Below are 25,558 nucleotides of genomic sequence, written 5' to 3' on the forward strand. Positions count from 1 at the left end.
GTGACGTAGAGGACAAGCGCTGTAGAGGTCGCGCGGCGCTTCCACAGTGCGCTTCCGGGGCTGTTAGAGCGCGTGTGCGTTGTTTCCTGCTTCGAGCAGTAACTGCTCCTTAAGGCAAGGAAGCTACGGATGGAGCCTGTCTGTAGCACTGCAGGTAGGGGCAGTTGTTTCCCCTGCTATTTATGCACATGAATCACAATGTTGTGGAGGGCTTCTACAATCATCAGCACCTGCCATTTCCCTGTAATGTGTTGTAATTCTGCTTTTATTTTTCTGTTTTTTTATATCCCGCATTCTTCTTTACACTGGGGTTCTCCAGATAGGTTGGGGTTACGGTTCCCAACCAGCAAGGATAAAGACCATGCTGGCTGGGAATTCTGAGAGTTGTAGTCATCTCAGTACACCTGGAGGGCATCAGATGGAGAAAGACTGGAGGAAGAGTACTGAGGTTATCACAGCAGTGCTTTGAAAGTTACATGCTTTTCCTGGTAGACAGATTTCCAGATTCACTATTCCACTCTTCAAACTGTGAGTTATTGTTAAGTCATTAAAGACTGAAGTTACATAATTAAATATGGAGCAGTGTAATTGGCAGCCTTGCTCAGTAGGTATGGTTTCCTTCTTGGGTCTTGATTTGTGAGTGGTTTTAGTTTCCCCACATCTGCTTTGCTGTCACTTTCTTATTGACAAAGATGATGCTGCAGAATGTTGATCAAGGAAGATTATTCTCATTTAAATTAGGTCAAATGCAGTTTGTGTTCCCAAATGATCAGAATGCTTCACATGTATTACTTAATTGTTCTCTTTAAACAATCCAGTAACCTAACATAAAAATATAAAAAGAGCTGTCCTAATCTTGAGTGGGAAGAGAGAGAATCTAAATCTATGTTAAAGCACTATTTTTATTAGGAATCTCCAGGTCTACAGAATACTATGTGAACGTTTGAGTTTCTAAGGAAGGGATCTTCTTCAGGTTAATTCCCATGCAGTGTAACTGAGGGTAATGGAGATTTAGAGATAATATTTTCTAATGGAGGCACTGACAGATATGTGACTTAAACCAATAACTTTCTGGTTTCTGTGTCAGTATCTTAGCTTGTATGCCTCAAATGCTCCTCAGTATTTATAAATTGTATGATGTTAAGATAAGAAACTGAAATTGCTACATTAGTTGAGGACTGCTTTTACCTCCTTGGTTCCCCCCCCCCCCCCCAGTTGCTGCTTAGGATTTACTTATATGTTTTACTTGAATTTCATGGTGCTTTTTCTCCAGGCCAGAATGCCATTGCTGCAAGAAATAGCCTCTACAAAGATAGCTTGACAATCAGACAAACATACATAGGTAATGCTATAACCTGACTTAAACATTGTTCTAAGCCAGTGTTTTTCAAACTTGGCAACTTTAAGATTTGTGGACTTCAACTCCCAGAATTCACATCTTTAAGTTGCCAAGTTTGAAAAACACTGTTCTAAACTATAGTTTGTCTGTGTTAACAAAAGAGAACACATTGTATTGTGGCTTGGGGCAATGTGTGAACCAGTGTATTCCTCTGTTTAATCTAGTCTCCTCTGTTCTGACAGGGCTTTTGAGGTTTTCAGCTAGAAGTCTCCTGGCTTACTTGATCCTTTTAACCAAGCCTATGTGAATGAACCAGGGATATTTTGCATTCAGAACATTTGCTTTGCTACAGATCTTCCATCTTTTCTAGGCCCACAGTGATCCTATTTGAACTATGTTAGACCATTTTAACTCAGAATGTTATGATCATGAGCCTTATAATAAAGGCTTTTAAGATGATAATGTACATTATTTTCTGCTTCAAAGGTTTTAAGGTAGCTCTGGTATATATTAGAAGCCTGCTTGCCCATTCCACAGAAATACAGAAACTTTTGGAGCATGAAGAGAGGCCATACAGGTAGTCCTTGTTTAGCAACCACAGTTGGGACTGGCAACAATTTAACTGAAGTGGTTGCTAAGTGAAAAATCATGTTATTGCGACTGTGCTTACGATTTCACTCAGGACAATCAAGCAGTAATAACAGCCTAATCAAGGTACTACCAAGGAGAGAATAACACCCCCACCAACACTGTCAGGCCAAACTACTGTATATAAACAGAGAGCAAACCCCACTCCCTTCTAGCACTGAAGATGTTGCCTAGTTGGGCAATGAAACATCTGCAAGAAAACAACCAAGCTCAGAGAGCATCAAGGACTCCACAGTTCAACCCTGAGCTACAGATATTCTCTTTGATGTGCTTATGTAAAAAGTCTCCTGGAAGCTGCTATTTATGTAGTGAGGAAAGACTCTATTATTACTAATAGATGTATGCTTTCCTGAGCAAAGAGTAGCATCACAAGTTGATTTCTGTCAGAGTCAGGTGGAAAAATTTTTTTTCTTGTCTACTCACTGCAACTTTAGTTGCTGTTTAAATACTAAAAAGTACTGCACATTAATTGAATTCATGCAGTTCACAAGTCTGTTTGGCTTATTAAGCAGTAGGATACAGAATAGAAAATCTATGGGAAAAACATGGAATCACTACAACTGGATCTTTTAAATATCTTATAAGCAGCTCTCTAATCCTTACATGATAGATGCCCCATACTTCCCAGTTATTTTGGGAAACAACTTCTTCCTACTTCCATACTTTTTCCCATTTTATTTTAGCATTGGGAAGGGATGTTTTGAGTCTAGTTTACAGAAGCTAAAGTAAAGAGGTTTATATCCATGCTGTCTGAAACAAAGATAATTCAACCTAAACTTGGCTTGAAACTGGTTTCAGATGAACAATGAACTCTGACTAGCATTAAACTTGGAGAAAATCCATACTAGTTCTTAAACTGATTTCTAGCACCTGAACCATACACCCTCCACCTGTTGAACATGCTGATTTCATTCCTCTCCCTTCTTCCCATCCAAATTCTAGAAGCATGTTTTATGTTCATCACTTAACTCGCATATTTATCTATTTTGATTTTCCCTACTGCAACAGGGTCATACAGTGGGTACAAACCTTTTGTCTCATGTTTTCACTTTCTCTATAAAAACAGTTTATTTTTGTGGAGCTCTAGATGCCATGTTCTGTTGAGGAGCATTCTCACCTGTGGCTGGTGATGTGCTAATAAGTGTACAACTCCAAATAGTTGCTGGAGACCATACTCCTGGGACTGATCTTTGTAACAGTGATGTGTCCTGAAAAGCTATGTAGGCTATGGCAACGTTAAACTCTGTAATTGACTGCCATTACCACTTTATCTTTGCTGTCATACATATCTCTGTTTGATATTACAGTGGATGTGGCACTCTTTTATGTGTTTCTCTTACAGATAGATTTTTTTTTTAAAAAATGTGAATAGATGGCACATTACAAACTAAAATGCTCCGTAATCTGAACATTTCCTGTAATTTGCTTACTTGTCTGAGTAAAGCAATATGATAGTTCGTCAGGGGCACTCTGCACCTTTCCTATCCACCCGCCCAGCCCACCCCACCCCACCCCGTGTTCCTTTGCTATCTCAGTGACTTATGATATGATTTCCGTAAATAGTATTTTTTCCAGCTTTGCCTAATTAGCATGTTATACCACTTCTTGACTGGTCTGCATAGTTAATACTACAGAAGTGTACAAAATGTTTCAAGGTCAAAACATTTCAGGGGTACCAGAAATGGTCTGACTTTGGAATGGCTATTTTAACCTTGAAATAGATTGTGGTACATGCAGAATAGCCAGTTTGGAGCTCAGATTAGGGCGTTCCAAGATTGCAGTTCTTTGACCACAAAATGTTTTACGTATATGTTTCAGTACTGGTATGCTTTAGGTTATGTATTATAGTGAATTCTTCAGTTGGCTCCTTGGAAAATAGTTCTGAAAAGTTTGATATTAAGAAACACAGCAATAGATAACTTACACTGACAACCCTGATCATATGTTACTAATGCTAATTTTGCTTCTAGGTCTTTTTTGTTTTTCTATTTCTGTAGAGTTAAAATAATGGAAGGATGTTCTTCTGGAAGTTCCCCTTCTCTGTGGAACATATTAGAACAGCTATGAAGTCCAGGTCACTCTTTTCCAACTTGATACTTTCTAGTTGTGTTAATCTAAATAACTAGCAAGTGGGATTATGGGAGATGTAGCCTAGCATCTTTGAACTATAACTGCCTTCTATTCCAATACCTTTAGAAGGCAAGATTGGAAGAATCATCTGTATCCTATGTTTGTTCTCTAACTGTGGAGCTTTGCATATATCCTAATATTCATGTGCAAGTAAAGAGATGCATATGTAACCTTTGGAGAGGCCAAGGATTATGATGGGAGCTAACACTTGGCATTTGGATAGCATCCTGGAGGTGGACAAGGCAAAACTTATAGTTGATTTAATTAAAATTAAATTAAAATTATGTGTGTTCTATGTTCCCTTATGTTAAAGACTGTAATTCAGGTGCTACTTTTGGAAATGACCTGGAATTTGCAATTAAGGTTTTAGTGAAGGGCAACATGTAACCCTAGATCCAGAGATTGTACATCCTGTACATTTTGGAGATATCAGTAGTGCAAAGCACAAAACAAACACTTCTGCACTTCCAAGCAACCGCTGAGTAAGGACTAGATATGTGCGCTCAGTGGATTGACTGCTGAGGAATGGGGTGCATAAAGTTGGGAAAAGGAATGAAGTGACATTGTCAGGTTGAAGGGCATATTGAAAGAGCTCAAGTCCTGAACAAGAGTACGTTAACCTGAAAAATTTGGTATAAGTATGGTTAGTATTAAACTAAATTAAACTAATAAAAGTCCTAGAGATTTTGATAGATCTAGTTTAAATTCAGATCCATTAACTGACATTTTTCTACACAGCTTCAGTATTGGATTTGAAAGGAAGGTAAGTAGCCTTGATAAAGCTGTTTTGATTAATACAATATTTATTAGTATTAAAATACAATTAAAAGTTAACTTAGCATCTCTGTGATTGGGGGCCCGTTGACATATTGCTTTAGATGGAGTGTATGTATGCAGAGTTGCTAATCCTTTTTAACTAATACTGAACACAAGGAGAACTTTAATCAATGTTGTAGTATGCAAGGATGTTTAACGCTTCTCTTGCCAGCTGTGATCCCCACAATTTCCCTTCTGTCTATGCACTCTAGTTATTGTAGTTTCCTTTAGTTTCTTTCTTTCAGGTTTGACTGATCTCTCATTTCTCAGTTGAAATTATTTGCAAAAGTAAGAATTAATGCTTTATTTATTTTTGTTCAATTTATATTTGAGTTATTCAACACATGCCATTGCTTTATTGTATAGTTGCTCTCACTCCCTATTCATATTTTTACATTTATTTCACCAATTGTTATAGAATTAGTTCAGAATCTGATTCTCTACTTACAAGAATATAAGCATTGTGACTTTTTTAGCAAACATGCTTGTCAGAATTCTCATAATCCAGTACTGCTATATTGCAAGAACACATGAGCCCCAAAGCAAAATGTAAGATAACAGATTCAGCCAGTGAAAAAGGTGAAAATTGACTTCAAGGTGATGATAGCATAGTGAGAAGTTAAAGCTTTGAATTTTTTTCCCCTGGTAGTGTCATCCTTACTCTTTCTCTCTCTTAATTTGAATTGATGCAAATGTAAAGTAGTGAAATCTCAAAATTTAAAACTTAAGGATAATAGAAATATATGCAATTTTCTGAAGATTTTTAAGCCTAGAAAATGAAATAAACTGCTTAGAATTCAGCCCTATTTTCATCATGCATTTGGAAATCTCAGAGATTAGTAGAATTTACTCCCAAGTAATTGTGCATAGTAATTCACCTTGGTTACATAATGGTTAATCGGATAAATGCAAGACTCTAATAAAACACTGAAATGGTTAAACATGACCATTCTGTTCTGCTGCTGTGGCCAAAGTAAACGAGCATACTACTCAGGTGGTACCTGGTGATCTAAGAGAGCTCCATCATACTTCCACTAAAAAATTCCTTGTAAAGGTTTAGGCATGTAGATGTAGTGAAGCAATAACTTGATAAAATGCTTCATTATCTCAGAAGTGGCCACTAAAGGCAGGTTTAGAAATCAGTCCATTTAAGTCCACCAAGTTTTCTTGGTTTACTTGTGTGATGATTGCCTTAATTCAAATAAAACTCCCAGACTCAGAATCTTGATTCAGGTTCTTGGTTTATTTAGAAAAGAGTGCAAACAGGTAAAAAGCTGAGAATGAGGAAAGCGCACCTAAACTCAAACTAAATAGCGTCTTTGCAAACCTCACCCCACCCCCTCCCTCACAGGCAACCCTCCCCACATTCCCAGGTGCTCCTAACGAGCTCTGCTGATCAACGGGCTAAAAGACCTTGACATTTAAGAGATAGCCGAAATACATTCCTCCCTGGCACAATTCAGCACGTCTCCTGTACAAGGTTCCCAGCAGCACCCACCCAGCCAGTACACGCATCAGCACCATGGCAAGCGAACCGTTACGATGTAGCAACACCGGAACGGTGAACATGACAACTTGCTCATATAATTATTAATAACATATACCATATGGATATCTTGACAAAGAAAAGAGAACAAGGATCAGCTGATTATCCATGGGTATTCCTTTCTCACTACAGATGACTAAAAAGTTAGTATATGTAACCTGGTTAAAGCCTGCAAGGGTTAGGATTGTTTGAGGATTGTAGGAAGTGGCTTAAGTCTCACTGTCAAAATGGAGCTGAAAGAAAACAGATTGGGGCAATATTGCATCCCAGGAAGCAGATTGCATTTGATCCACTGATACCTCCCCAAAAGGTGATCTCAGTTAAAAGACTTGATACTTTTTGTTTGAAACATTGTACTATAGAAATTTCAATAACTAGTATTAGAGGTAAATGTCTAATACTCCAATTAAAAATAAAATATGGTAGTGGAAGAGGAATTATCACTAACTATGCATGTTATTCTCATTGTAGTAACTTTTCCATCTTTTTAAAATGTTCTAGAACAATTGAAGACTTTTTAAAATTGTCAGAAGTGAGTCAAAATTCCTAACTTTATTTAAATGCAGCCTGATTTCAATCTATGTGAAAAATGCATCCTGCTGAAAGAGGAGGAAACAAAGCAGCTACCTGATACAATGGAATTTCTTCTAAAGTATGCCATAATATCAATTTCTGATAAAATAGCTTTAAATGAGACTGGCTAGAAATTATTTGGGTACTGATCAAAACCTATCATTCCCTGCCTCATTCTTATAATGATCTGTTGGTTTTTAATAAAGATATACAAATACATTTCATATATTATTTTTTCATTCCTTCCAGTGAATCATAAACTGCAATTTACAGTATATTCAGTTTGTTTGAAAGAGGAAGTAAAATGGTTCTAACATCTATCTAAGGGAGAGTCCTTAGCTCTGAAGTAGAGCATATGCTTTCATGTGGGAGGTTCTAGCTTTAGAGTCTTCCAGTTGTTGTGGTTTCCAGTTAAAGAAACAGGTAGCAGGTAATATGATGGATTTCTCTCTGGAAAACTACTCTTGGTCAGGAATAACCTGTCTTCTTCAATTCAGTGCTCTCCAGATGTTGACATTTTGACCTGGTACAATAGATTTTGAAGCAGCCAAACAGATATCTGGTGGTCATCAGAAGTTTTATGGCCTCCTGCATTATAGGTTTGGAAATTAAAAGAGAGTTGTAGTTGCTGTTGCTCTCCTCCTCATTTAGTTTTTCCCAGCATTCCCTTCAACAGCAGCTTCAGAAATTAAGATGCATGCCTCTGCCTGTGTCATATTAACTAAAGTAATGGAAAGGGTCTGAGTAGTAGTTTTAGCTTTTGTATGTATCCAGATATAATTCAGTATTAAAATAGTTATTTTTGTATCACCTTTTTTAGTATGATACTTATTGAGCTGTAGTCCTGAAAACCTTATTGTTTGTGAATAGTCATGAACCTAAGTGATACAGTGATTAGAGAACTGGAGTAGAATTTGACTGGCAGGATCAGAGTTCAGATTCTGCTCGCTAGTCAGATATAGTAAAGCCAGGAATTGCGTGAAGATGAAATGGGATTATCCTAGCCAGTTGCCTTCTTGGATATATTATTTACAAATATAGTGGGTAGTAAAAATTTTATTGATTATATCAATGTGACTTCTGAATTGCTAAATGAAACTCATGATAAATTAAAAGTAGCTTAAAAGTCTGTAATAGAAACTTACATTTATTCCTTGTTCAGAACTTTGGACTTCATGTGTCACATCTAAAGAGCATCTCTTTGAATTCAGCTGTGACTTTTATCTAAGGGTGGAAATATTATGTATATTTTTTTTTCTTGCAGGGGAACCAAAGCTCAGACATGTAGAAAAGGATATTTTGATTCCAAAACTAATGAAAGACAAAGCCAAGGAGCTATGTTCTGAACAAGTGAAAGGTGAGAGTGAAATTCAACTAGATATCAAATATAAGAATTTATGTGACCTGAATTCTAATTTTCTTTTTCTGGCCAGGTTGCCACAGTAGCAGTGAATGTATGTGTACTGCAAATTCATTATTATGTAGGCAGTTGATAGGTTTAAATAATTTGTCGAAATAATTTGCTTAATTATAACTAGGACTAGTGAATTCTTCAATGTTTCTGGCACTCAAAAGTCTTAATTTTCCAACCAAAACTTCATTCTGGCATTTCCACTTTAGGTTGTGAATCAGCCTTCTAATTCAAAAATTCATGTACATGTTCATGCATGTTTCTAATATAATTATTTTATATGTACTTTTTATTGCATGCACACAATGTATTTTACCTAAGAGCTGCATTGTTTGTGCTTGTGTTCACAATATATGTATGGATATGTAGGTGTGTATTTAGCGGTGTGAACAGCATTCTCCAAAGTGAAGATTTCAGCATGTATATCTGTTCCAGTTAATATATCAATTTGGAACATTTGAATTGGGTAAATTTGTATAAATATAACAACGGAACAAATTTATTCATGAGGATGTTAATGGGGATATCACATAGAAGAATAAAGTCTGGAAGGCATAATGGGAAAAGATAATACAAAGTAATTATTTATTGCTCACATTTGTGTTTATTACTCACATTTATATGGCAGCCCATCTCACAGAAGGTGACTCTGGGTGATGTACAACAATATAATTGTGCTATAACTATATTTAGTAGATTAAATGAACCATGTTTACACTGGTAACTTTGTAAATTGCAACTCAAACTAGAGATTGATACTGTAACAAGCACTTCTAACAAACAAACTTCTAGAGATTCCCCTTATTGTCAGAATACACCCATAATCCTGATCTTTTACCAATCCTTCCAACCTCTAGTAAGGTAAGGAAAAGAAAGAAATCCAAGCCCTCTCAAGTTACAGTGTGAAATACTGTAAGACAGAGGAAGAAAACAGCTGCCTTTCCCCCATTTCTAGGTGCAGTGAGTAACTAGGTGAGAGTGATGTTGGAATTCAGATTCCTTTCATATATAATCAAATAGAGCCTTGCCTGGTTACCTTCAAGGCAGCATTTCTTTGAAGCCTAATTACCATCTTAGATTGGCTTATCCATTGTTCTCTGTTCATTCTTCCTCTTCTGAAACCTAATATTTTTCTTTAAGCCTTGCACCTATTTTGTTTTCTTTGCTACTGGGTATCATTAATACCCTAATTACGATTTTAAACATAGTTTTAGTTGCAATATGTGTCTTGGGGGATTGTAAACCGGTAACTTCCTGCAAAGGCCTAGGTTTCTCCAGATTTTTATCAGATGCTGATGCAAGGTGTGTTTCTCCATTAGTGGAAGGGAGAAGACTTTTTCCTTCTTTTGGTCTTGTTCTTGGACCGTCATTGGTGGGAGGAAAATCAGATGTTGGCAGCAGATACACCCCAGTCCTGATTGGGTGGGGCAGAATTAAATGACACAATATCTTTGTGCTCACACTGGACAGTCACAGTGTTGTTCCCAGTTATTTACTGTCACCCAATCTGTGGATCTGTGTGGCTGTTTCCATAGTTCCTAAAAGCGTAGGGCAGTCTTCTCTACCTGTTAGATCAGCGGTTCCCAACCTTTTTGGCACCAGGGACTGGTTTCGAGGAAGACAATTTTGAATGGACTGGGAGGGATGGTTTCAGGATGATTCAAGCACTTCCTCTTTTTCCCAACCTTTTATTCTTTTTTCTTCGTGCCGTTTGGAAATAGCAGCCAATGGGCTTGCTTTCTCTGACAGGAGGCAGAGCTCAGGCAGTAATGTGAGCAATGGGGAGTGGCTGTAAATACTCAGGCTGTAAATTCGCTTGCTCACCCACAGCTCACCTCCTGCTGTGCAGCCTGGTTCCTAACAGGCCACGGACCGGGAGCGGTCTGTGACCCAGGGGTTGGGGACCCCTGTGTTAGATGATAATTTTGGAAATTGTGAAATGCAATCATCTGTCTAGAATTATGAACCTAGTGATTCCTGTTCAGACAGACACGTAATGGACACATGCTTTAGAAAAAGAATCAAAATTAGCATTAGCCAACACTGTACAGTTTCAGGTTTAGTTGAAATGGTCCTGGGGATAGTACTGCATGCTGCATTAAATCAGGACACAGGTGGACAGAGTGTGGGACTGTGAAAATTAATCATTTTGCATGCTATAATAATTGGGGCTGGGGTGAAATTTCTATAGCAGCTAGAACATATGTTTGCTTGCAGAAGGCAAGGGAAAGAGCTGCTTTAGGTCAGATGTCTTGTTTGTTTTTGTCTGTTAAATTCTGTAAGGAACAGTATATGCTGATGGCCTTGGGTAAGATTAACAGTCATCACTAGCAGAATTCTAAAACCAAGTTCTCCTTTATTTCCTTGAATTAGCAGTGTGGGTTTGCCTTGCTCAAGGCTCCTTTATAGTCCTCCATATGCTTATTATTCTATGGTAGTTACTCAATAGAAATAAATGAGAAATTAAAAATGATTTATAAATATCTATGGCAATTGAGAGAATGAGAGCACTTTAAAAAATGGCACAAGACTCTCACCTCTGTATTTCGCTAAACTGCCAATGTGTGGAGCAACTCCCCATATGTTTTGGAGTTACAGGGAAAGGAAGTGTGATGTCGTGAAAATTACAAAATAACCTAAGTCCTGTGAACAGGAGATAAATAGAGAGGCTGAAAGCATTCACTCAGGGGAAGTAGGTCAGATAGCTGGGGTAGTTCCTTTATGGGCAGGCATTCTTATGATTAGCTTAGATATGCAGATCAGCATAAAAGTACAATCAGTGCTGATATTTTATGCTATCATTTAAACATCAGGAAGTTCAGAATTCAAGTATATAGCTGTAGAGAATTAGTGTATGAAATATGTGATCTCTAGAAAGAGAGACAAAAAATATGCATGTGCATGAACATAGCCACAGAATACGATAATCAGAAGAAAAAGACAGTGATACGTTTTAGAGTAGGATGCTCCTAGTAATAGAAAGCAATAGGAAATCGTGTTATCTGTTAAAATTACAGATTTAGGATCATATTATAATTCTTTGGCCTCTCTTTAAACTTCTGTGTTGTTAACTAGTTCTTTTTCTGTGACAATAAATATTGCCAGTTTGAAAAAGAGAAGGCTCTCCTTTTTCTCATAAGTGTTTCTGAGACGATTTGGCAGACTTCTAATCATGCAAACAAATATTATATTAAATATTATTATAACAGGAGAAGGAGCTCTAACTCCATAAAACTCTAATACCACAAAACTCCTTCTTTAATGAAAGGTACCTTAGTCACCACTCAGAGTAGTCTGTGGGGGTATCTTAGTATAGTTATGTTCCAAGAAATGTTCTAGAACGGCTCATGAAAAAAATGTTACTGAAGTATCCACACGTAAAGAGCCAACAGAATTTTAGTTCAGAAAGTTTAGAATAGAATCTGGATAATCATTACTACATTAGAAGAGATATTGGCCCTCAGGGAGCCTTTATGCTTTTGTTTACTTATTCATAAAAATTATATATCACTCCTGAGAGGACTCTAGTTGCATCATTAATCAGTTGCACAGCCATGCATGATATAAATATTGCAATTTCATTGCAAATGCTGTAGAGTTACCTTTATGAAATTGAATTTTCCTGTTTTCCCAGCATTTGTACAACCTTTGATAACATCTAAAAATCTCTTTCTGAGAACTGAAGGGAAGCACACAGAGAATGACATGGGAAAGCTTTATTTCATTTGGTGAGAATTGCCCTCATACATACGATCTTCTGTCTCTTGTACTGGATTTACCCTTATATTAAAAAGTTACATTCCCAGCTACATTGAAATCTGTTAAGAAAGCTATGGAATATTGAATACAGGTGTTCCCATAATTGTGATACATTGTAAAATCCACAGTGTTCAAGTTTACACTTTCACATATGTGTTGTGATCATGTTGTCTAGGTGTGAATAAAACACAAACAAGGAGAATTCCCTTTCCATACATTTCTATTAATCTGATTGCTTTGATACAAACAGGCTTTTCATTTTCTCCCCAATATCAGAGATAAAATTCAGTACTAAGTTATATATATATTTATGTATAGAACCCATGTGGCTTACATGGTTGGTTTTACTCTTTATTCTAAATTCTATTCTTTATTTACTAAGCATTAACATTCCACTGAGATTCCTCTTATATATCATGTTAATACTTTAATCCAAATTATCAGCTTACATTGAACCATGTTCATATTCACAAACAGTCACTATTTATCTTTCCTGGTTATAAAGCACACATTCAAGCAGTTGTACTTGAAAGGCTGTGACATTTTCTTACAGAATCAGAATCATCAATTTTCAATCCTTCATTGACAACCACCTTTCATGGACTTCAGCTACCAGAATTCCCCATCCAGCACTGTTATTTTTCAGAATTCAGGAAATTAAACTCCACACATCTGGAAAATGCCTGTATTGACTACGGGTATTGACTATAGCACCAAGACCAGACAACTGAAATGCAGCTTGTGATGAGGTTGCCAGTGATGGTTAAGTAAAGTCTTCAGCTAGTGCATAACACTGCAGACCACCTGTTGAAGGAGTTGGATCACTAGCAGCATATTAGAATTGTATTTGTGCTGTCTTCTGTTGTCTTGTATGCTTTTTAAGGCTGTTTATGATGACTTTAAAAAACCCTAAAGACTATAGGCCCAGGATACTGAGAGCCTGCTTCTTTTTCTAAATTAATTGTTTTAAGCTCCCCCTCAAAAAATCATTTTAGATATATTATTGATATGTAAAATCATATTTGCAAGTGGAATATTGAAAAATGTTAAGGAATCTATATGAATGAGGGTTTTTATTCCTCTGGAAGTCTTGCATAGGACCTTTGTATCTTTTACAGTCAGTTTATGTTATTTTTATTCAAACCGGATCATGATGGCCAAGGACGGGGTAGAGTAGAACATTGGGGGGGGGTATGTGATCAATTTTATTAAAAATTACAATTGCAACAATAAAACGTAATACAAACTAAAAAAATTAAAAAATAGGTGCAGAAAAGAAAAAATAGAAAGGAAAATAGAAAAAAAGGAAAAATAAGAATATAGTAAGGAAAAAGAAAAAAATAGATATAAAGAAAGGACTTCCTCCTTCATCACAAGTATAAAGAATTTTATTTATTTTAAAGAACTTTATTAATTTTCAGAGTATAGTTAAAATACAAAATATAGAGTATAGAAAAGCTAGAATATAGGACTAAAGGAAATAGGAAAAAACTATAAAAGTGCAAAATAGAGAGAAAACAGAAACAGAAAGTGACTTCCAACTTTCTCCAATACAGAAATAGATACATTTACAAATACAATCTCTTACCATTAGGTAAACTTTAGTAACATTTCTATCAAACCATTTAATAATTGAAACCCAAAATCAAAACTTCATTTTTTTCTGACATGAGCAAATAGTCTAAAAGTGTTTGCCAAATAGAAACAAATCCAGACATGGTATTTTATCAACGCTGTTAACTTTGCCATTTGGGCCAGTTCCATCAGTTTAATCATCCATTCCTCCACTGTAGGAATTTGTGGTTCTTTCCACCTTTGTGGGTATAAAAGTCTTGCTGCTGTAATCATGTATAAAAGCAAAGTCCCATGTTGTTTCTTGAGCTGTTTCTCTATCAGTCCCAAGAGAAACAGTTCTGTTTTTTTTTATAAGTCCACTTTGAGGATCTTTTGAATATTAACACATATAGTATTTGATCCCAGAATTTTTTGGCCTTCTCACAAGTCCACCAAAGATGATAAAAAGTTCCTTCACCAAGAAAACATTTCCAACAAACATTCATTACTCAATTGTACATTTTTTACAACTTATCAGGAGTTAAATACCAATGACACATCATTTTATAAAAATTCTCTTTTAAGTTATAATTAAAAGTAAATTTCAAATCTTTGTTCCACATGTTCTCCCACTGCTCCAGCATAACATTATATCCAAAATTCTTAGCCCATTTAATCATACATTCTTTAACTTGTTCATTTTCTAAATTCATTTGTAACAACATTTTACACATCTTTGTAATGTGTTCATCATTTATACAAAGTTCCATTTCAAATTGAGTTGTTTCATTCACAAAACAAGTATAAACAATTTTAGAAACTTATCACCTTCTCTTAAAATACCACAAATGATCTTATATTTCTGTATTCCATCTCTTATCTATAAACAAATCCTTAAAGCCTTGTCACTTCAGTCCTGATGTCAGCAAAAGTCCGTTAGGGGTTACCAGAGATAACATATCTATTTTAACCTTGATCAAATAAGCCAACTTTATATTCCTTCCTTTTACTTTTAACAATCTTGATCTTTAGTCCCTTCAAATAATGTCCTAGAACTCGATTTCTTTTCATATTTTCTTTGTCTTTTTTCACAAAATTCTTCAAAGCTTTAACAAGCCTCTTTTGTAAATCCAATATAGGAAATTTATCCAGGTCACTCTCTTGGTTTGTTATTTGTATATCCCTTTTAATATTAAGATATCAGCCAGTTTCTTTGTATGTCCAATGTTACATCTTTTTCCATATTATTCTTGTAGCCTGTCATTTATAAATCCACTTTTAGATCAGTCTTAACCTTGTCAGGTAAATCTTGTTCCTGTTCCATAACATCTTTTAAACATAGTCTTTCTATAGGGACAGACACCCCTAAAATTAACTTCTGGGTCTATTGTTCAAAAATATCCTTCAGTATATTCAATGTTAAAATATTTTGCTTCATTCTGTATTAGTAACTCAAATTTAAGTGTTCTTCTCCTTCAATTGTAATCTTTAGTTCCTTCTGGTTCCCTCTAGTGTCCAACCTTCAAACTCTTGTCCTATCATTTTTTTAAGCATTCAAAACAAAAGCATTTTCGCACAGGAAGGATTCTTATAATTAATTCCAAAATCTTATTTCAAATCCATCTGTGCCCTTAGTCCGTTTGTAACTTTCCAAAATCAAAGTTCCAATCACCTTTTTCCAGTTTATTCCAAAAAACATTTTTTTCAAGTCCTTAAATTTGTATTTAAAACTTCTTTCGCTAAGGATTGAAGGAAACTCATCCAGTGTTTTGAGACTTGTCAATCCAAAGGTTCCTAATAGCTGAAAAACAGTTAACAAGCAATTTCCAAAAGTGATAGAAAAGGAAGTATGCAAACCCAGTATCCTTTTAAAGGCACCAACCATGGTTTGAGCAAGATGGCATTCCTTCATCTCCCAGAGTTCTAAACATGCTGGAGACCACTGCCTTGCAGTCTCCTAGTGAGGAGCAACTGTATGGGGCACTTGTGGGCAATATCAAGTCCTCTCTTTGTCCAGAGAGGCATTACAAAGAACCAGTCTACTCGCCAGCTCTTCATTCTGCCATGGTCAGCAGCTCCGTCTTCAGTTCCCCATTTCTTTCCCAGAAGTCCGTGTTTGTGTGTGATCTTTGAACTGGGGCCAACTAAATGTTCAGCTGAAAAAGAGAATTTGAATCCTGTGTTTTTGCTCATATTTAATGCTTTTGAAAAAAAGGAGAATGGGGTTTATCGGGCAATAAAAGCTTGTTAAGAATTCCTCTGATTGTACTCAAGTCAGATAAAATGATGTGGGAAACCTGTTGATTCAGATTCCTAAGCTTTAATGCATAGACACTTTCTCTAAGATTAAGTTGTTACACCTTTGTTTCTGAGCTTGGGAAGAATTATTGATAATAACTGGAGAAAGAGATCAAGTTAGGTAGGCAACTGCATTCAACCTCTCCATCCTTCCCTCCCCAAAAGGTTTGACATGTTTTTAAGTTGTGATATTTTGATTTTTCTCAAAAAAGTTCTGAATGCTGAACATCATACGTATTTACGTATATTTAGAAGCTATCTGACTCCGAAATGACTCTGGGCAGTTTCAAAATAGGAAAACAATAAAAAAGAACCTAAGTGTCCAGACAAAGTACCAATCATCCAGGGCTTCACAAACGGCCTTCCTGCAAGGCCTGGGAGAACAGCCAGGTTTTTAATGATTTGCAGGTAATTTAGAATTATGTTAATGTTTCATGCTAAGGAGTGCTGCAGAAATCTTTTGAAAGAGACATTTTGCAATGCATGGGATCACAAATGAAGAACCTTTCTTCGAATTATTAAAACAGCCATGTCTTTTTTCCAAGTTCCTGCAGCTGCTTTAGATGCCGCTAAAGCTCCCTCTGCATGCATGCACAGCCATTTTGCTTTGAAGGATTTAGTCACGACATAAACTGATACATAAATAATGTTCTGCTTTCTGTTGATGTGCTTCTAAAAATATGTAGTTATGTTATTTTGGGGGGATAGGGACTATGTTTGAATGAGGAAGCAACAACAGAATATCATTCCTATTCTTCAATTATAGTACAGTTCCTTTAATGAAGTGTGTAATTATTATAAATATATGTGGGTATTTATGGCTGATTAATCCCATACAGTTCTAAGTACTTTGGTGAACTGTGCAGCTAGAATTAGGAAAGTGTTCTGACAAAGATCTTTTCCAAATGCCACCCTTCTTCCTCTCCCTAGGGACTACATTGATACTTACTAAAGATGATGGGATGAAACACCACTTCAGGCTTCCTTATAGTAAAATAAGGCCAATGTCAACCATAGTTTAAGTATGATATACTTAATCAACAGTCCTGTAGCTGGAATCATGTGTGTTGCTTTAGGGGCTACCTGCACTAGAGTATGACCCTTGCACCTGACATATCAAGATCTGCAAAAAGAAAGCAGTTTCAAAGCTTGAACAAATGTTGGCACTCTCCATTTAAATACCCAAAGGCATCTGAAATAGTGCTTTATAAATGTTTTATGTTCTTTCATCAGAAATGTAGATTAAGGGAAAGTGTGAAATACTTAGGAGTCTCATGCTGAGGTTGGTTTATGGTCATCTCTTGTGCTTTCTTCCAGTTAAAGTACCAGATTCTATTAACTGACTGTGCTGTGTTCCAAAGGCTGTAACAGAGCTAATGTCTTGTATAGGGAATTGGAGTTATATATGATTGGGGATAAGGACTTGCAGTTCTAACAGCTTGAGATATTTAAGCCTGTTAGCCAGCAGTATTTTTTTAAAAATGCATTTTTAAACAATTAAAATAATATATGTTACTCCTGTTTAAGAGAAGAAGTATAAAGCTATGTCATTCTTTGAGCCAACTAATTTTTCAGATTCTGTATTTGGTTTATATTGTAAGACTAGATTTTAATTTGGATCATACAAATGATAGAATTACCATTTCTCAAATTCATGTAGTTATAAATTTTTGTTTTTGTTTTAGGGTGGGAAAAAGAGGTGATATGTGAAACCATCTCCTAAATGGAATAAATGGAATAAAAATGGGCTTTATGAAGATCACCATATCATAAGAACTATATTTATTAATTATTAAACTGTGGTATTTAAATGAAAAAGAACCAGTCATCATTCTTACTCTATTTTTTTTCATTTCCCTTTGTACTCCTGCAGAAATAGGGCACATTAGAGGAGAGTAAAGCCATTAACAATGACAACTGAGTCCACACGGTATGAACCATGTATGCCCTATGGTTGTTTTTGTTATCATGATCAATCTTGGGTCTTTATAAGAAGAATACATCTAGTTTACTGCTATGCCATAAAGAGGACCCCAGAAGTTCCTACATTTCTTTCAGATTAAACACACTTTGATATAACAGTCACAGAAATTTAAAATTTGGCTAAATCTTGCTTTACTATGTTTCAAGCAATAAATAAAATAGTTTAAAATAAATATATTTATTTGGGATAATCTTAATTAAGCTTACCACAATGATTAAATGCAGTTGCTTGATTTCTTCCATTTAAAAACAAGCTGTAAATATAAGGAAGCAAAATTTTCCAAACCCCAGGCCCTACTGCAGAAGTATGTGAAGGGAGAGACAATGGAAAGGTTAGGTTTATTCTGATCACAGTAAACTACGGTCTAAATGTAATCACTGTAATCTTAACAGAATTACCTAGTTTACATGAGTTATAGGGAAAAGTTTATTTTTTTTAAAAAATGTGTGTATTTATTTAGTGTTTGGAGACTAGATTTGCCTAACAGGGTCATATTGTGGGATATGGATATTCAAAACTTTAAAAGTTTTGAATATCCATTATTACATTCACAGGGTTGCTGTTGTGGGAAAAATAGGAGGAGGAAGGAGTATTCGGTATGTTCGCCGCCTTGAGTTATTTATAAAATAATAAAGGAGGGATAAAAAATAAATAAAGTGTTTTGGTAGCAGTGGCTTGATTATCTTGAAAGTTTGCCATTATGTAATATTGCATAAGAGTACATGGTTCAGTTTCCTTTGTTTGTTTGTTTGTTTAAAAGATTTATTAACTGCCCTAATTCCAAAGAAGAAGACTTATACATTATATGTGGATATATGTTAAAAGTAGTATCTTGTGTGCTGAAGGATGTGGATCATTCATAAAACATTTGTGTTAGGACTGTCAGTACATCTTTTAAGTGATTTAAAATATGTAGCCTAGTTCCTATTTTAACATGAGTGAACATCCACTTCTTCATCTTACTTAGGTGAACAATTTAAACACAGCTTGTAAAACTTTGGAGTATGAACCTGGAATTACTTCATTTGTGACAGCATGAATGGACAATCCATGGGCAACATGCAGCTCCCATGGCCCTACTTTTCTGTCACCAAAAATGCTTTCCCTTCTCTCCTATCACTGCCATACTTATAGAACAACTGACGCCCATTTGTGAATAACAGGAAGCATTTTGAGAAGACTGTAAGGTCAGTAATAGAGTGCTCTCAAACAGACTATTAAAATCGCTGTTCCAACCTTGACTCATAGAACCCTCTTAGAGCACATGCTAGAGAGGTAGCTAACAGTGGCAATGGGAATAAAAAAGGCTGGGAGAGGAGATTGCTGTTTCATTGTTGCTGTTAATGGGAAATTGCAATCATGACTACCACAATAGGTAATTAAAACTACTTCTCCCTGATGATCTTTTAGGTTTGTGCATGTGTGGATGGGGGTATAGTCCCGGAATAAAATGATTATCCACTGCTGCAATAAACTACATGAGAGGTACACAAAATGTGTTACATGCAGCTGTATCATACAAGTAGCTTTATGGGTTCAGCATCATTGTTGAATTCAGAGAGCATGCATTGCTGTATATGCATAATGGAAGAAACGTATATAGTCACATATATTACTGAGTAGGAAAGAATCCATGCTGAATCTTCAGTGTCTTTTATTCTCCTATAATGTGTGAGGCATCCCCAAATTTTTACATTAAGGCTGTATTTCAGAGATAAAAGTTTTTGATACAGTTGCTTCCTTCTGTGGATACTGCCTTCCATAATAACTAAACAGATTCCACAACAGTTCATTTAAATATTCAGTGGTGAAGAAAACTTGATATTCAAAAGCCAGCATCAGGGCTTCAAACAAGGAAACGTGTTTGAAGCATAATGTGAGTATGAAGAGACTTATCCTTCTTGGTTTTTTCCATGTCATTTCATTCCAGCTGATCACAAGAAATGGGTCAGGCAGCTAACATCCTTATTGAAACTACATTTAAAAAAAAAAAAGGAATGGAACAGCTTTTGTGAAGACAAAGAGAAATGAAATCACTTTCAGTGAAAGAAAGAGGCCTCATTATAGCCACCAACAGCAGTTATTGACAGCTACACTTCCTATTAACAAGGAGCATTTAAGAGTTTGGCTGTTGGATCTTTGGACTTGATCTAATTTGCTAGCATTAATTAGTTTCTTTTGAGCACAGACACTTGGTGCTCACAGCTATAGATTTAGATGACTAATTAGGACAGAAAATTGAACAGAATAGGGTAAAGCATTAACCTTCAACCATTACCAGCTGGGGCTCTTATAAAGACTACCAAGTCCAAATGGTTCCTATTCATAAAAGGAATAGCCTAATGAATATCAATTTAAGCCAGGTTGCTCTATTACAATCAATTCTACCTTAAATTTTATATTACCTTCAATACAGTTTGTAACTACATCTCTCTTATTTTCCAGTGTCATACCTAAAGGTGGCACACATAATGAAGATTTACTTACATTTCTTCAACTGTTTCATTCTGGTTCTTTGAACAATTGACATTGGTCTTGAGTTTTAACTAGGACTCAGCATTTTGGATAATTTGAGGTCAATATGCCATTACTATTTTAATAACTGTAATATAGGTAGTTAAGCCATCGAGTTAAAGCTGCCATTAACGGAGAGGTGTTTAATCCTGATGCATTCCCTGAATATATTTGCATTAATATACAAATGAAGAACTCTCATGCAGCCAATTCCTGAGGCTTAAACAGTAGCTTGTTAATTAAGTACTTCTTTATCATTAAATATTCTGATGATATGCGAGCAGTGTGGTGATGTGTTAACATGGGTATCTGGGTTCAGAGCCGAATATTCTTTGAGGGTATAAAATGATGAAACCTGAGCCTATGTTTCCTTATTGGAAAACAGCCTATTGTCTTCAGTGGGATTTCATTGCTGGGTGAACATTTATAACATTGACCTTTACGAGAATAAGAACTTTATCCATAGAAGGACAATTGTACATTCCAGAAGAGTATTTTCTTAACTCTTCCCACTTGGTGAGAGGTAGATTTTTGACAGTGACACTGATTTTACCTCGCTTTTCCAGAATGAAAAGCTTTAGAAAATGTTGTTAATTCATGACTTTTCTTAGTTGATGGCATGCTCTCTCTGGAGAATTCTTTAACAAAAGATCTGAAGCTTCCTGAGAAGCTGTTTGCTTTTAAGAATGCTGAGGCTGATCAGGGGATTCTGTCTCTGGAGACAGACATCTTCCATCATGTCTCTTTGGGAAATGGAGAATTCTTTCTCTGATCCAAGGAAGAAAAATGTGTTCTCAGTTGGGTTTAGGGATACCAATGTCAAAAGGATCTACTGTGTCTAGAAATTCAGGTTTAAAGAGGTAAAAGCAGAAGTCCTCATGTGAAAGGCACTTGTGATGTGATGGCCTACAGCTGAATTTTGGTGAAGTTCTACTGCTTGATGTGTTGTTGTGTCAGAGCCTGTGTATTTTTATCCTTGGACTTCATTTGGACCTTGCTGCTGGTAATTGCTGCACCAGAGATATCATCCTGGGCTCTCGTACTATTGTTGCCTGTTGGAGATTCAGCTTGCAATATCCAAACAGTTAGTTATAATGAAGAAATTGCAGCTTTGCCCTACCCAACATTATTTTGCTAATATGGCCCAGATTGGTCCAGCAATAGGGGAAGCAATCATGTTTTCGATCAGAGATTCCCAAACTGCAGAAAATCAGCTCCATACAACTATCTATATAAGGGTCATGGAAAAGTTGACCTAACTTAATATATTTTATGGTTGTACAGTTGGAGCCATGAACAGGAGGAACAACCTTTGTCCTGGATCTGTAGTTTTGATAATACCGCACTAGCATAGTCTACTAATGCTTTCTGTTAAATTTTCAAGGTAAAGGGGTCTTTAGTGGAGTGGTTTAAGAGCCATGATTTTCATGGTATTGGTAGTGGTGATGCTGGGTCTGATTATAAATATGGACTATGTTCAAATACATCACAGTGATGGCAGCACTGAATTTCATAGTGCCAATCTAAGGTGGTCATCTTATCATGCCATCACATCATCATCACATCTGTGAAAAGTGAACAGATACTGAGAGATATTGTCTCAGTTTTGGCCCACCATGTTGAAAAATATGTCTGTTGTATGTAAATATATGGTGTTAATGTTCTCAAGTCCTGCCCCACCCAAATTATGGATATCCTTGCTTTGGCGTATTACCAAGACCACAGATATTACTATACATTGGCTGGTCTTAGTCCTGCTGTTTGCAGCGTTACATAGTTTTAAGAAAACGCTGCTGCTGCACGTTTTAAATTTCTGCCTTCCCATTAGCAATGTTGGGTTTTCCTGTTGTCTGTCTGTACCTTCTCCCTAAGCTCCCATAACAATAGAAAGAGGGATAAAACCTGGAATATTGTATATATCAAGCACAATCTCTACCAATGAGTTGCAGTCATTTTTCATTGCTGGCAAAATGTCAGTAAGTTTTTGTAATAACCCTAAATTTTGTTCATAAAGGAATTGGTACTTAGAAATGACATTCATTGATTTTTGCACTTCTCTCCATCCCTGCGTAGCATTTGTTTACTTGTTTACATTGTCTGTTTTTGTTGCTTGTTTGAGGACTTGGTTTTGTCTGAGAGCAATTAATATTGCACATCTAAGTGAGAATAGAAATACTAGCAAATACTGTGGCATATGCCACTTCACTGTTCTAAAAATAATATAGCAGGGATGTGTTGCCATGATAGTAGCAGAAAGTAAACATATCAATGATTGTTTGCAAAGAAATATAAAAATCAGAAAATGAGGGAGTTGTAAATCAGCTATTGTGAAAACCGTTACTAGTGCTTTACCTCATTCTAAATCATTAGGCTCCTTTTCATTTTGTAGACCAGATTAATTTGGTTAATACTCTCCTTCTCTGTAAATACATTTTACTAAGAAATATCTAAGTATATTCTTTATATTGATGTGTAAATATTTATATGGAATGCAAATTTTTAAACATTGCTCTTAGGTTACTTTTGCACTAGAAATAGGTTATTTGTCTACTGTCGACTCGAGTATGTCTTTCCTGGAAATTGTTTATTTGAGGGATGAAGAATGGCTTCTGCAGTGATTCAAAAGAGCTGTCTGCTTAAGTAAGACTCATTGCACATTTTAAAAATACCAACTACCAATCAAGTTATTTATTTGTTTTTGAATCACACCTCTAATTTCACAAAGGCTCAAAGTAATACGCAATAGAATAACATAAAAAGGAATAACATGTATATTTTACAGGGAGAGAACATAATTAAGTCAGCCTTGATCAAAATTTGTTGAACAGTGTAATTTTTAAACAGCCACTTAAAAGCACGGAAAAAGGCAACCACACTAACCTTTTCTGAGAAGGGAATTCCACAATCAGGTCACAGAGAGGGACCTGTTTCAAGTCTCTAACCTCACCTTCCTAAGAGATGGAATAACAACAAAGTGTTTCTTGGGTAGCTTTCAGGCAGAAGTGAGTATACCTCATGAAGCAGCATTATTTTTTCAGCTGCCACAATAATAATCCTGTTTCCTTCAGTTGTTGCTTTGGAACAGCCTTTCAGTTTGGTGCTTCCAATAGGCCTGTGAATCCTGGGAGTGGAAGTCCCAGTTAATCTATAAAATACCTCATTGGGGAAAGCCGTTTTGAGAATTAAAAGGAAATATATTATTTTTTAATTAAGAATACTCCTATGGAATTCAGGCTTTTTTTTTTACTTTTAAAAATGCTACCATGTAAATGCAGATACATTGTGTATTTGTCAATTTCTGATTTCTTGTTGCCATTTGTGCTATGCTGTTTTTAAAGCAAGGACTTCCTATATCCCTTATTTGCTTGCTCACTTGGAACAGGGAAAGCAACAATTGCTTGTTAACTGCTTTTCAGCAATTAGGAACCTTTGGATCAGCAAGTCTGAAAACACCAGGTGAGTTTCCTTCAATCCTTAGCGAAAGAAGTTTTAAATTCAAGTTTAAGGACTTTAAAAACACATGCCAGAAACAAGCCAGTCATCTGGGTCTATCCCAGCTAAAAACAATGAACATATTTTAAAATAGAGTGCACAGAATTCTGATTTACAGGATATTTAATTTTTTTTATTTATTTTCTGTCCCACCTTTATTATTTTTATAAATAACTCAAGGCAGCAAACATACCTCATACTCCTTCCTCCTCCTGTTTTACCCACAACAACCACTCTGTGAGGTGAGTTGGGTTGAGAGAGAATGATGGGCCCAAAGTCACCCAGCCGGCTTTCATGCCTAAGGCGGGACTAGAACTCTCAACTCCTGATTTCTAGCCCGTTGCCTTAATAAAAAAAAAAAAAGAGTATTTGCCTTCCATGTGTAAAGGGGGAGTGTCTGCAATGAGCCAGGAGATGGGGAGAAATCGTTGCCATTGCCATTTCTTTTGCCTTCCTACAAAGAAGAACTCCAGAAAAATGAAGTGAATCTGGTGTAGAAGAGGCTCACTCTCTATGTGTTCCATCTGCATTCTTATGATTTAGTGACAGTGAAGTAAAATCAGCTTTTTTCATACGAGAAATATGCATTCAGAGAAGAGGAGTGTTTGCTGCTATTTCTCCTGCAAGTCTTCCTGGTTATAGAATCTTGAGCCCTCTCCTTGATAAGAATGGAGCTGTTCAGCCCCAGCTGTAGTGCTTAGAAAGGAAAAGGAGTGGCCAGACAAAGTGGTTCTTTAATCATTCCTCATTGGGGTTGTGAGAAGAAAAAGAAGCTGAACTCTGAAAGAAGAGTGGCTACCAATAGGTGGCTCCCACCTTCTCCTTCACTGTATAGCCAACAAACCCTTACCTTTTTCCTCACTACATCTCATTTCATTCCCAAATCACTTGGAATAGCCTGTTTAGGCAAGAAGTTCAATGCCATTCTTCCCGCCGCCCCAAGATTTAAGATGCTCCCAATATGAGCTTCACACACATACTTTGAAAACATTTTGTCTTTCAAATAATTGTAATTGTTTTAACTGTTTTGTAGTTTTATTGTTGAAAGCCGCCCAGAGTCACTTGCTGAGATGGGCGGCTATAGAAATCAATCAATCAAATAAATAAATAGGGATCTCTATATAGCCCTAAAAAGACCATCAAAAAGTTCTTTCAGTGCCCTAGCATGCAATTTATCTGGTCCTGGGGATTTAATTAATTCAAAGTAAATAGGTATTTCATAACCAGGTTTCTATTAATCCCAAAATTTAATCCTGCCATTGAATCTTGCTCTTCACAGTTGCCTGGTAGAATGTGTACCGTCTTCCTTGGCAATATGCTTGACCACATTCTATCAGATAAAGGATATAAAACATTTAAATAACTAGTCACTTGTATTAAACAGGATACCCTCTAGGTATGTTGAATCTGTATGATCTAAAATGTATTTGTGAAAATTAGTTCTCATACAGTCAAAAGTAAACATCCTGACACTATATCAGGCCATTACTCTGT

The 25,558-nt window shown here is 36.1% G+C and overlaps 1 protein-coding gene across 2 annotated transcripts in view; it reads left to right on the top strand.

The window, feature by feature from the left end:
* Positions 1–25,558, top strand: part of CMC1 (C-X9-C motif containing 1) — a 44,747-nt gene continuing 19,189 nt past the window's right edge. For both annotated transcript variants that reach the window (XR_010067966.1, XM_063303916.1), the window contains exons 1-2: positions 1–154; positions 8,317–8,409. Coding sequence is in view for 1 of the 2 variants with exons in the window: in XM_063303916.1 (XP_063159986.1) it covers positions 130–154; positions 8,317–8,409 (118 nt within the window). In the remaining variant the exon portion in view is untranslated. The remainder of the gene's footprint in view (positions 155–8,316; positions 8,410–25,558) is intronic.

Source organism: Candoia aspera, chromosome 4 (assembly GCF_035149785.1).
Source record: "Candoia aspera isolate rCanAsp1 chromosome 4, rCanAsp1.hap2, whole genome shotgun sequence".
NCBI classification, from domain to species: Eukaryota; Metazoa; Chordata; class Lepidosauria; order Squamata; family Boidae; genus Candoia; species Candoia aspera.